General features: G+C 34.0%; 1 protein-coding gene across 4 annotated transcripts in view; it reads left to right on the forward strand.

Annotated features, from left to right (window-relative positions):
- The window catches only part of ZNF326 (zinc finger protein 326), a 41,920-nt gene that overhangs the window by 23,429 nt on the left and 4,094 nt on the right, over positions 1-14,397 (forward strand). For all 4 annotated transcript variants that reach the window (XM_019753232.2, XM_074335116.1, XM_074335118.1 and 1 more), the window contains 5 exons: positions 556-667; positions 5,197-5,344; positions 6,464-6,563; positions 8,385-8,515; positions 10,004-10,099. In XM_019753232.2, coding sequence (XP_019608791.2) covers positions 556-667; positions 5,197-5,344; positions 6,464-6,563; positions 8,385-8,515; positions 10,004-10,099 — 587 coding nt within the window. The remainder of the gene's footprint in view (positions 1-555; positions 668-5,196; positions 5,345-6,463; positions 6,564-8,384; positions 8,516-10,003; positions 10,100-14,397) is intronic.

Raw genomic sequence — 14,397 nt, forward strand, 5'->3', positions numbered from 1 at the left:
CCACTGAATTGTACACTTGGAAATGGTTAAAATGGTAAATTTTGTACCACGTATTTTATTACTTTATTTACATTAAAAATGATTTTTAAAAAGAGAGAGAACTGCTTTTATTTTAGAGGTTATACTTTTAAGAAATTTTGGGAAAGCCGCTATAACATATATGAGTTTTTGCATCCAGGACTCTCCAGTGTTCATTTGATTTCCAGTTTCAGGCAGGGTCAGGTTACTTCATTGTTTCCTAAAGTGGTATTCAAGATGACTTTAGGTGATATGGATATTATTGCTTAAGATGAAAATAAGAAAAAAGTTAGTAAACTTAAAGAAAAATATGTTGCAAATATCACATAGATGAAAAGTAAATATGGCAAAATTTATGATTTTATTCAAATGATGTTTCAGAAATACTGGGTAATCTTGAACTTTGATTTTTTTGATGAGTTCAGTTTAGACTATCACCAGATAAACCTTGTATGTCTGTACTTTATGAATTGGGGACTGGAAAGGGAGAATGAAAAATTGGTCTGTAGTCTTGACGTTTTTTTTCTGATACCCTAGCAAAAATTGATCCTAAAAATGAAGAAGAAGAAAAGCGGCGAATTGAAGCCCGACGAGAGAAACAAAGGCGCAGAAGAGAAAAAAACAGTGAGAAATACGGAGATGGATACAGGTTTGTACTTAATAGTCAGAAAATTGGGCTCATTAAAAAACAACGTCCTAGAAAAGGCAAATGCATCAATTGGAATGTGAAAAAATTCCTGAGTGTCAAATGAAAAGGTTTAATAAAAAATACATAAGAATGCTTTTGATTTTTGGTATTCACCACTTTGAAAATACAAGAAAATACGAGGTTCCCTTCAATAATGATAATGTAAAGAAAAAAAACCTAGAAATACAGTATTCTTGAGAAGAAATACATGTCATAACATGAAGAAAACGACAAAGTCTTTGATATTTTACTACAGTACGGAGACAATGATATTCTTGGACAGGAAAACTAAATATTACAAATATATCAAGTTTTTCCAATCCTGATTCCAAAGAAAATTCTGAAAAAGGAGTAAATGAGTAGATACTAGCTTTTCTAGATAGTGAAACATTAGAAAGCTGTAATAGTTAAAAATATGTGGTACTAGAAAAAAGTAATCAGTGCAACATAATTAACCCGTAAACAATTGTATTATTTATAAGAATAATATGTAATAAAGAAGAAAATGCAAATGAAAGGGGAATTGCTTGAACAACTGAACAGTAAGAAGAAAAATGGTTTAGATCCTTTTCTTAAACCAGCAAGGATTAATTAAAAAACCTAAAAAGTAGAAAATAACAGGAAAATAAAATGGAATATTTTAATCTCTGCAAGATTTTTTTTGTAGGCTTAAAAGTTCTAGAATAAGTTACAAAGGAATTGATGACCAGATTTGTTTAAATAAAAATTAAAAACTTGAAAGCAAACAGACTTGGAAAATATTATAAACATGAGATTAATGTCTAAGTTAGATAAATATCACCTGACTAGAATTTTTTGAAAAGTAGGGAAATAAGATGCTTGGTACATAATTTGGTGAAAGAACAACAGCTACTGTGTTTCCCCGAAAATAAGAGCTAGCTGGACCATCAGGTCTAATGCATCTTTTGGAGCAAAAATTAATATAAGACCTGGTCTTATATAATAGTAAAATAAGACCGGGTCTTATATAATATGAGACCGGGTATAATATAATATAATACAATATATAATATAACATAATTTAATAATATAATAAATACCAGGTCTTATATTAATTAATGTTTGCTCCAAAAGATGCATTAGAGCTGATGGTCCAGCTAGATCTCGTTTTCGGGGAATCGTAATAATTTTAGGGAAAATGCTAAAACTCACTGTCAGTTAAATAAACTGAAAATTTAAATAATGGGATAACATTTTATTAGCGAGGAGAAAACAAATATTGGTTTACTAACTAGGAAACAGTCAAAGGACACATAATTTGCCGATGACTGTAATATAACGAGTTATAATTACTGGGAAACAATTTAGCAGTTTAAAAATGTCTTAAATGTCTTGAGTTTTTTTATATTCATTGATCTCTCCAAGAAAATAACCTAAAAATACAGAGTTTACAAAGATGCCTGTTACAACATTATTTATAATAGCTCCAAACATGAAACAAATACCAGCAATAGCATGTGATCAAGTATATGTAAGCGCATCTCGTCATGGGCTCTTAGACCATTGTTAAAAATGAAAGTTATAAAGCCTGTAATAACATGGAGCAAATGCAGGCAAAATAGAAAATATATACAAAATGTAAAGTTATGCATAGAAAAAAAAGATTACTAGGAAAGTTTTTTATATTTTAAAAAAAATTTTTATTGGGAAATATTGGGGAATGGTGTGTTTTTCCAGAACCCATCAGTTATCCTTCAATCTAGTTGAGGGTGCAGCTCAGCTCCAAGACTAGTCACCATTTTCAATCTTAGTTGCAGCCCACCATCCCACACAGGAATTGAACCGGCAAATTTGTTGATGAGAGCTCGCGCTCTAACCAACAGCCATCCGGCTGCCCCGGAAAGTTTTTAAAAAAGACAATTTATTTCATCTTTTTTTCTCTGAAATCTATGCTGGTACTGCTTATGCTAGGGAAACAAAGAATATAATATTTAAAAAGTAAAATCATTGTTTTTCCCATTCAAAATGTATTTTTGCTCTATAAAAATTAACTTATTTGTATAGCTTGAAACATTTCACATAAGTGCATTTTCTAGATGTTTAAAACTTTATCTTAGTTCAAAATATAACATTTTAAGGAGGAATCTGCAAACCTTTTTATGGAGGTATTTTTAAAATGAATGAGTTCCATATAAAACAGGATACTTTGTTATTACTTGGTTTTAATGTATACATTGGTTTTATGTATGTAAAATGTAAAAGAAAATTGAGTTGCATCTTATTTCCAGATTTTTTTGTTTGTTTAAGGAGTATCTTTGATTTTAGTCTTCTTAGGCATTGTGTAATCTTTGTGTCCAGCTTTAATAACCTTTAGCTAGCTTTTTCTGGTTTGTTACTCCTGATTTGTTGGGACCTGAAAAACAATAGGATTAAGCTTACTAAGAATTAACTCATAAGAAGTTTTAGTTTTAAGAGGCAGCTACTTTTTGGTCCTTGTGAGTATCTCCCACTCTGATATCATTCCTTCTTTTGGCAAGGGTTAGTTACTTTGGTGTGGAAATAAATTGAAATGAACACTGTATCAGATGTATAGGGGTCCAAAGATAATTTTACATTATAAGATTAATTTCTCTATTTGATTACCCTATGAATACTTTACCCATTAAAATTATAGATTTGGATATGTTATATGCATGTTAATATAGTATATATTGTGACTTGGAGAAAATAAAAAACAAACTTTCATTTAGCTGCTTTCTCCATAATTCGAAATATAAACCTGATGACAACCAAAAGAATCAGTTCAATTAAATTGTCATTTTAGGATAAGAATCCTTTAAAATAGTCTCAAATTATTTTATCAAAGTAGTTTTACTTTGAGTTAGGATAAGAGATTGACAGTAAATATTTTTGTGATATATTCTTTTTGAATATTTGAATACTATCAATATAATAAAGAGGATGGAAAGGTAAGGGATCCCAGGGAGAAAGGGATGGTTTGAGAGAAATGTAGACAAACAATATGTGGCGAATAGTGCCAAGAGAAGTATGAAGTCTTACAGGAGATGACTTCTACACAGGAGTGCAGGGAAATCAGGGAAATGGATCATTGGATTGGAACAGATTTAAGAATGGTAGGTAGGGTTGCAGTAGGAATTGTTAGGCAGCTCAGGTATAGGTCATGGCTTGAGGTAAGAAAATAAAGAAATAGGAATGTTTCACTGATATTTAGGAAATGGAAACCTATGTGAATTGAAAATGACTGTAGTGGGGTGAAAGGTGTAATCTAATTAAAACATTTAATGAAGACATGCTATGTTTCCCCGAAAATAAGACCTAGCCAGACCATGAGCCCTAATGTGTCTTTTGGAGCAAAAATTAATATAACATAAGACGCGTTAGAGCTGATGGTCCTGCTAGATCTTATTTTCGGGGACACACGGTACTGTGTGCCAGATACTGTTAAAGGTATTATGGGGTAAAGCCAGAGAGATAGGAGAGATTAAGAACTTTCCTAAATGGCAACTGAAAGTATTTTGACTTTATTTTATTTTTGTTTTTGAGTTTTAAGGAGCCAGTGAAACCTTTTGAGCAGTAATGTGCTATTGTTGCCTCCTTTAGGAAGTAACAGTAATTAATTGAATAATTACTGTGTGCCAGGAACTGTTGTAAGGGCTTTATATGTATTTGTAAAATCTCACAATACACCTGTGAGGGTTCTTATCTCATTAAGGTAATAAAACCAAGGCCCAGAGAAGTTAAGTAACTTGTCCAAGTTCACTCGAGGGGGCTAGGATGTAAACCCAGCAGTTGATTCCAGATCCTATACTCTTAACCAGGAAAATAAATCCAATAGTATAAGGAATTAATTGTAAAATGAAGACTGGAGACACAGAAATCAGTTAGGAAACTGTTGTCACAATTCAAGGAAAGGAAATAACAATATTTAAGGTAGGAACAATTAAATAAGAGGAGTGGGGGATTCATTCTGGGATGGCTCCTGAACTTGTAAATGCGTGCATTTGTTCAGGCCTATTAGTCATCCTGAAGTAATCTTTAGGGAGCAGGACGTTTGATCACCCAAGCGCTCCAAGGGAGTGAATTATGGTTGTCTGGTGTTACACTTGGCTGCGTTGATACCTTAGTAGTTTGGAAGCTTGAGATGGAACAGAGTGTAAAACAAGTAGTGAAACTTTGGAAATTGATACTTCTCGGGGTTTGCTTTGGCTTTCTAACTGGTCTAGGCTGAAGTGGAGAGTTTAGGACTAGATAAAGTAGCTACACTGATTCCATCTTTCATACCCAGAAGCTCCAGAGAGGCCCAGAAATGCAAAGTAATATAATGACAGTATTGTCCAAATACTTAAAAAGAAATACTGTTTTTTCTGACTTAAGCTAAATTAAAATCAACCATAAAATGGAAGAAAGGAAATTATTGATGCTGATAAAATTAATTTCATTGTTACATTTTTATGAACTCTTTGTAAGTAAATTAGGTAATAATTAAAAACTTCTTTTTTTTCTTATAGAATGGCATTCACATGTTCATTTTGTAAATTTCGAACGTTTGAAGAAAAAGATATTGAACTGCATCTGGAAAGTTCTTCACACCAGGAAACATTAGATCATATTCAGAAACAAACTAAGTTTGATAAAGTAGTTATGGAGTTTTTGCATGTAAGTAGCTGTTTTTGAAGTGAAAAACACTTTATCTGATTTCAATTTGTTATTTTTTTACAGTTCTCCATCTCCCATTTTATGTTTTCTAAAATTTTAATTCTCTTAAAGAGAGTTGTTTTAAAATTAGCCCAGAATTAGATGTGAATTCCTCCTCAGTAATTGAATTTAGATTTGTTATTTGAGAGAACATTTTAAGTTTTTCACAGTAATTTCTGGTAGAGATGTCAGGAAAAAAAATTCCATTAGCTGTTATTGATGTAGAATCAGCTATCATCTATGGATGTGGTGTTGTGTTGGGTACTTTAATATTTCATTTGAGCCTCTTAACAACTCCTTAATATCATGAAGGATTATGCTGAGCGCAGTTGTGACTTAGTAAGTAACAGAAGGTGAATTCAGAACCAGAGAGCAGATGTCTCTTTGGTGTCCTTTGTACAATGAGTGTGTGGTCATCAGTTCAACAATTTTTCTCGAATACTTATGAAATATGTCAGTGTTCTGTGCAGGCATTGAAAACACAGGCACTGCAGTCAGTGAACTGACAATAATTGAAAACAGAACATACACACACATGCACAGATGACACAGTAAAGTGGAAGAGCCAAGAATGATAGTACAGACAGAAGGGTTTTGAAGTAAGGGAGGATAGTTGGGGCCAGGGATGCTTGAGGAAGGTATGAGAGCTGGACTGCTAATTGTATATACAATTAATATGGGCAGAAGAGATGGAATTGTTAGAAAGTTAGAAGAAATACAATAGTCGTTCACTCCTCTATATCCTTGCAGAATTGTGTCCCTTAATTATAGTTTTCTATAATTTCATTCCTTAATTGGTTCATGTCATTTAGGACTTATGTCCTCACCTGCCTAGAGAAGACCTCTTGACTAGTCAGCTCTCTTTACTCTATATGCCTAAAATAGATTTTAAAAAGTGAATATTTTTTGTAGTTTCCTTATGCTTTATGATAGTCTTTCAACTAAATTGTAAGCTCCTGAGAAACAGATATTAGTTCTTATATAACAGATATCGTTACCTTCCATAGGCTGAGCTTGGTGGTAAGTACATACAAAGTGCTCACTGATAACTTTTTGGATTCTTCCTATTTTGTGTTCTAGGAATGTATGGTGAATAAATTCAAGAAAACATCTATTCGTAAGCAACAGACAAATAATCAAACAGAAGTAGTCAAAATAATTGAAAAAGATGTTATGGAAGGTAAATACAAATTGTTTTAGAAATTTACATGTATATTTTACATACCATAACCTATTTCAATGTAAGTGATGCCCTCTAGAATGATATAGTACGTAGTTTTATGTGGTAGCCCTGAGTGGCTTTCAGAAATGAACTCCTTTGACTTCCTGTTCTCATGCTTACAAATTTGTCACTACTTACCCTTCTGTCTTTCACTTCAATTTTAGAGGAAAAATTAGCTTTACTTGTCTACTAGTCTGTCCTCTGTCTCTCTTACCCTTCTCATTTCCTTAAGGATTTTTGCTCCTCTGTTTTTCAGTCTTTCCTTTTTTTTGGATCTCCTCTCTGAAACCTATACTCTTAAAAACAAACAAACCCAAACAAACCCCCCTCCCCCCAAAGAAAAACACTAATTCACCTAAAATCTACTTTTCTCTTTAAACAACCACGCTTCTTTAAGCATAGTTCACACTGGTCTCTGTTTCTTCACTTCCCATTTATTACTTTACCCACAGTGGACAACTTTCTGCTACTGTGAGTTTACTGCAACTGCTCTGACAGGATACCAACATCAACTTCAGCAGATTCTTTTGACTCATTTTACTTCTGCAACGTTTTTCACTGATAACTTTGTTCTTCATGAATCCATTTCTCCCCTAGGGTTTTGTGGTAACTCATTGCCCTGATGTTCTCTGATTCCTTTGTCTTTTTTTACTTTTTGTGCTTTTCTTTTCTCTACCAGGCTTTTAGAAGTTGGTATTTCCCAGTATTCTGTCATTAGTCCTATTATCATCTCTTTATGTTCCATCCTCATGAATTCATTTACTTACAGAGCTTAAATTGACATTTTTGTTAATTACTTATACATCTGTAGCATAGGTTTCTCTTCTGAACTCAAATATCATACATCCAACTGCCTATTGACCTCTTTCTTCAACAGTCCCACAAAATCACCATATCCAAAAAATTTATCCTCTCCTTGAGCATCCTCCACCCCTTAAACAAAACAAAACAAAACAAAACAAAAATTCAACAAATATCTCTTTTATTTATCTTGGAAAGTGGCCCCACCATCAAAGTCAGAAGTACGAAGTTAATCTAAACACTTAAAACTTTTAACTTACTGTATCTGTAGGATTGTGTGCTTTGGGTCTATCTTTAAATATCTGCCAAATCTATTTCTTTACCTCCTCTTTAAATATTACATTTGTTTAAATCTTTATATGTTCTTTTGATAATTATGGTATTTCCCTATTGAGTTTTCTTACTTCCAGTCTTTCTTATCCCTAATTCTACTACATGTTTTCATTGCTTCAGGAATTTTCTATGGCTTCCCCATTCTCTACAGGGTGAAGTTCAAATTTCTAGGCATGGCACAAAGAGCTCTCCATGACCTAGGCCTCTCTCTTTCTCTCTGTTCTCATTTTTCTCTGTTCTCACCTTCTTTATACTCTGTGCCCCAGCCATACTGATTTTTGTTCCTTATGAATCCAATTTTGACATCTTTTCCCCATCCTTACCCACTCACATTCATAATCAGAAATTCTTATTTTAGTACAAAATCACATTTGTTTTCTTTTATATTATACTTTGGGGACTGACTTATAGGCTTCAGAGCATGATATATAACATGATTAGGAAATATAATGTAATTATATTTTATAATTTTAATCTGTTATCTGTAATCTGTGGATATATAATCTGTAAACCTGCATATGCCAGTCCTTTTCTTGGGAAGGAGCGGTATACATAATTATGGAAATAAATAGTAAAATTTGATTTGTCTGAAAAAGAATATGTGAATCATTTCTTTTCTTACTAATGATTGGATTGCTCTTGTAGGTGTTACTGCAGATGATCACATGATGAAAGTGGAGACCGTTCACTGCAGTGCCTGTAGTGTGTATATCCCTGCTTTACATAGTTCAGTTCAGCAGCACTTAAAATCTCCTGATCATATCAAAGGGAAGCAGGTAAGTTTTGATCTGTCTTAATGAAATCATTTAATTATTCATCAATCCCTTATTGTCCTTTAAAGGCTATTGTTTCACACCTGCCTAACTTGTGTACAATCCTATTAATCTCATGTGTGAATAATTAAAGATACCTAGAGAGGCAGTGTAACATAGTAGTTAAGGTTGTGGGCTCTGGAGCAAGACTTTCTGGGTTTGAGTTATGGTTCGGTACATGTTAAATAAGTAAATTAACTTTTGTCTGAGTTTCTCTTATCTGTAAAGTGGGGATGGATAATCATTCTTCTCTTATGTGACTGTTTAAGGATTAGATTAATTAAAGTATAAAAAACACTTAAAATAGTGCCTGGCACATAGGCATTCAGGAAATCATAGCTGTTGTTGCACTGTTCTTTTTATTAAGATTTTTTTTAAGTTGGTACAAAATGGTTTTATGAGTGTGTGTGTATGTGTGTGTATGTTCTGTTTTTGAGTAGAATTTACTCAAACATACTAGAAGAATTTACTATTTTATTTTTGATTAGCATTTTCTGCTTCTATATGGGTTGCTTTTATTTAGTCAAATTTATTTCAAATAAAAATGTATATATTGTGCAATATAAGTTTGAGAAGCAAATTTTAAAATTCTAATATTGAAGACTGTAAGTTTTAAATAGAACATACCTGGGTCTTAAATTCATATTTTGTATTGAAGTGAACCTCATTTAACTCAGACCTTTTAAGACTTTTTAAAGCTACTTTGAGCACATAGTCTTTTTAAAAATCTTTGTCTTTTCACTTTTGATATTCCCTTGACACCTTTTAACAACTAGACATTCAATGTTATTACCATCTCTCCTTTGTATAATAGTTTTGTGATAGCTACAGCGCAGATATAGATTAATTACTCTTAACTGTATGAAAAACCATTCTTTTTGATCGCATAAAAATTAGTACTGTGTTTCCCCAAAAATAAGACCTAGCCAGGCCATCAGCTCTAATGCGTCTTTTGGAGCAAAAATTAATATAAGACCTGGTCTTATATTATATTAAAATAAGACCAGGTCTTAATATGATATGATGTGATTGATTGATATGATATGATATGATATGATATGATATGATATAATGTAATGTAATATAATGTAATGTAATATAATGTAATACCCAGTCTTGTTTTCATATAAGACCTTTGGAGAAGTTGGCACAGGGGGAAGTGGCTGTAGAGTAGACAGGAGAGAAAACAACTGCTTACTAGAACTACTAGACTTACGCTATCTGGCGACTGGGTGTGTTTTGTTGAAGGTGATCTACTCATTGAGTCTTCATTGTTTTCATCCATAGATGATTTACATTGTGGTCACAGTAGCTATTGTTGCTTTATAGCTTAATTTGCCAGAAAGTAAATCATTTAAATCGAAGGATTTGAGCATACAATGTCATTTTAATTATGGAAATAATTCTCATGGTATGTTTTTCAAGTACCTCAGTGTGTTCTATTTTTCATAGGCTTATAAGGAACAAATAAAAAGAGAAAGTGTCTTGACTGCTACAAGCATTTTAAATAATCCAATAGTGAAGGCACGATATGAACGTTTTGTTAAGGTAAGATATTGGGGTATAAACTTTTTTCGGTTACACATATTATAGTATTATAATAATTAAATGGTGACATAGTAAGTCTTTGTCATATTTAAATATAGTAAAACATTAGGCAGAATTTTACTTGGTATCTTGTATATAGGTAAAACATCTTTTTTTCCTAAATTGTTGGGATTTGTGGGGGGAGGGGGCAAAAAGCCATTCCTCTCGACCCCTTTCTAGCTCTGAATCATTTGAGAGATACAAAAGAAGTTTGATAGAAGATCAAAATGTTGACTTTAGTTTTGATTTTTAGAAAAAGAATGTCTTGAAGGATATGTTTTAGATGTACAGTTACTGTGGACCTTCTAAGATTTTACTCCTAAATTAGATAGGCTATGTCCACCCAACCTCTGTTACTGGTTCAGCTGGACAGCAACAGGTTTCCCCTAGTTTACCACATGACACAGACTAGAAGGTACCCTTTTTATTGCTAGGAAGACCCCAAAGAAGGGACCCAGAAGGGATTGAGTTGTGCATGCTCAGTATCTTCTTCCAAGCATACTAGTTGGATAAGTCATTCTTCTTCTTTGGATAAAGGTGGAAGGGAAGCAGGAGATTAGATATGTTGCTTCAGAAAAAGCTCCCTCATGGAATCAGGAGGCCTAATAGTAGGAAACTCAGATGTGATCAGTTAGGTATACCTGGCCCACTGCTTCTCACAATTTTTGCCATGTACCACTGAGGTAATTCTTCTTTACTTGTTATGGAAACTTACTGTACAAATAAGAAATTATTAATCAGGAACTAATAGAAATAAATTTTAGAGGTTAGTTTTTGAGTCTTTATACTACCTCATTTAAATCATTCTACACTGAAGAGTGCTTTTATGTGGAAAATTTGCAAAAATTTCTAATATCTATTAGTAACTAAATGTTCTATACATGAGAGAAGTTTTGTTTATTTTGGCTGTTGTGGCGATTAACAGGTGCTCTGTGAAGAAGCCTGATACATACTTAACGAGCACAAAATTATCCCTCAACCAAGTGACTTCCAGCTGAATAAATCTCAGTTCTTTTGGTTTGTCCTTAAGGGGCCTGTTTTCTGATTTGTTAAACATATTTGTCACTGTTTACTATATTCTTGACAGCACTTTTAAAAAGTGAGGCAGCCCCATTTGAGATCCAGTTTTGTGGGAGATACAGCATCAGAAAGATAAAAGCATCATAGCTGCATGAGGAAAAATTATTATTTTTACTAAAATTTTTATTTTTGCTATACCACAAACTTTTGAGAAGTTAATGGTTTCTATTGATGTATGAAAGTAATCGTTAATGAGAGAAGAATACAAATTAGAATTTCTACATAGGGATTTTAGGCTACACTTCAGTGTCGCTTCATTGAATGAGAGACATCACTGGTGGGAGTGTCTTGCTCATGGACCTGTTGGGGAGATAGTACCTGAACTGAGGAGAACTCCTCTAGAACCTTGTTACTCTGAATGTGATCGACCCATGGACCAGGAATTGATTCACGTGCATTAAAGCTCAAGAAGCACCAGTGTCACTGTTATGCAGGGCGGCAGGTGGGGTCTCAGCTCCTGCTCCCCACATAAGAACGCAGGATATGGTGAGGCCAAAAAGGAACACCCACAGAGCCATAGGTAGGGGAGTCATACCACTGTAGTCTTGCTGGCAGCTGGGTTGGAGATACAGGAAGCAGGAGCCACACTTCTGCAACCTGCTGTCCACTTCTCTGCAATCTGCAACCCGCACTCCGCCAATCTGCGTTTGCCAGCCCAGCCACCATCTTCTTGCTAGCCCCCATTTTCTGCTAGCGTATCCACAGCAGTTATATTAGTGGCCAATGGCCCACTGGTTACAGCTGATGGCCAACTAGCCACAGCTGATGGTTATCCAATCACAGTTGATGGCCATTTACTAGCTGAGCCAGCACTTTTCTATGTGAGGCCGAGAGCCTGGAAACTGCTTTCTGGGGCTCTGTCCCCACAGTCACATTGCTCCGTAATTTCCCTTTGGTCAGCATTTGGTCTGCTCTGTTCCCTGCTGTCATTCCCCAGAATATCTAATGTTCGTCGTCAGCTCTGACCACGGCTTAAAACTCTTTCACTTTCAAGTTCTCTCAGTCTGACAAAATACCCTTTTTAATTTTTGTCCAAGATAATCAGTTTGTCAATTTCTCCTAATTCTCCAACTGTATCATCTTGTTCTCCCTTCCCTCTCTGGCCTGGACCCTCGGTTCAGCCCTTACAACAATGCAGTGCTGCCATTCCAAAATTCCTTACTTACCTGTTCTTCTGCCACCTACCAGTTCCCACCACTGTGCCTTCTATGGTTACTTTACTGTCTATCTTGTGGAAAGTAACATGGAATTGTGCGAGTATTGTGTTTGCCATGTTTACACTGCATTCATAATAATTTTACTTATTACCAGTCAATGTAATATGCTTTCTATAGTGACTGTTTCAAATCTTTTCCACTCTTCACATTTCCATATTTCATCTTTACCATCCTCACTTACCATATTCTTTTCTCTTAGGGAGATTGAGACCTTTAGATGTGAACTTCATAGTTCTCTCCTTTTTGCCGTAGAGTTATGTATCTTTCCCTCATCTTTATTGTTATCTGTGAAGGAAAATACCCTTTTTTGCCCTTCATCTGTATGGTGATTTTTGTTTCATCAATTATCTTTTGTTTCACTTGCATCTGATTTTGTTTTTCTTGTTATTTTACTATCATTCCCAGACATGCTTATGAGTTCCCTAAACTAAAACTTTTCCTAGTCTCTTGCCTTCCCCATCTATTTTCTCTTATCACCATACTTAAAAAGGTAGTTTACCCTGCATTTGGCCTCTTTGCTTCTTGTATATTATTCACTCTTTAACCTAGTAGTTCTCAGCTGGAAATACGTAATTAGAATCACCTGTGAGGCGAAAATCAAAAAACTGCCTAGGTCCTTTTTAAGACCTTCTAAATTAGGGTTTTTCTAAACTTCTCTGATAAATATCTCCCGAAATGCTTTTCAGTATGCATGTTACCAGACTCTTTTCCTGGAAATTTTGATTCAGGAGGTCTGAAATTGATTCAGGAATTTGTGGTTTTTTTTTAGCAAGAGCTCCATTACTTGACAAAATTAAAATCTCAGAATGTGGGACCCGGGCCTTTGTTTTTTGAGAGCTTCACAGAAAATTGTGACAGTTAATTTTTGGACAATCATTGCTGTATTTCACTTATATTATCCTTTTGAAATTGCTCTAAGATTACTAGAGACCTAATTTTCAAATAAAAAATGTTTTATTCTTTATTATTTTAAACTTATGAATGTAAAGGGAATAGTCTAATAAATCCTTCAAATACCCTCACTCAGCTTTAATAATTATCAACTGTAGTGACCTTTTTTCAATTCTTTTCTACTGTTTGTGTTATCTGACATTGTTGATCTATCACTTATTCTTGAAACTTTGTTTTGCCAGGTAATATTTTACTATCCTGGGTTTCCTCCTGCATTGAGTTTTTCTTTTCTAACTTCTGCCCCCTGTATAAGCATTTTCATAGTGTTTTATTCTAGGCCCATTTTTTCTATTTACTCCCCCAGCCTCACCCCTGGCTGTCTCATTTATGACCTTGGCTTCACTATTCACTCTATGCAAGCAGTTCACAAATGTAAATGTCTTACTCTGAACTGTCTTCTCTTTTGAGCTGTAAATTTATAGCTGCCTATTAGGCATTTAGACATCTGAAATTCTGATTACATACAGCATGTACCTGCTACTTCACCTTCATCATCCTGTTTTACCTATTTTGTTAATGGTGTCACTACTTCACAAAATGAAAATCTCAGAATGTGGGACCCGAGCCTGTTATACTTCCATTTTAGGGGCAATTAGTGGGCTATTGAAACCCCCTCACTAGTATTTCTTCTCTTGCTATTCTAATTCATCCTGCACATTCCTATCTGATTTACCTTAAAGTGTAGCACAAGTCTTATACTTTCCTGTTTAATAACCTTCATTGCCTCTTCATTTCCTGCTACATTAATACAACCTTTTGATATGGTCCCATTTTTGAGACTTAATCAGATACATAATTCAAGTATTTAAAATATTAAAGTGAAATTGTGTCTGAATGTTTAGTGAATTAAAGATTTGTCTACTTTTTAAAAGAAAAAGTAAGGCATGATATCTAATAGGTACATGATTTTTATTTGAGGTTTTAAAAAATATTCTGTACCAATAGTACAATGACTACTAGTATAATTAAGTAGAATATAAATCTTTGCTTCATATAGTTAGTTTCTGTGAA

The sequence above is a fragment of the Rhinolophus sinicus genome, linkage group LG06, assembly GCF_036562045.2.
Source record: "Rhinolophus sinicus isolate RSC01 linkage group LG06, ASM3656204v1, whole genome shotgun sequence".
NCBI classification, from domain to species: Eukaryota; Metazoa; Chordata; class Mammalia; order Chiroptera; family Rhinolophidae; genus Rhinolophus; species Rhinolophus sinicus.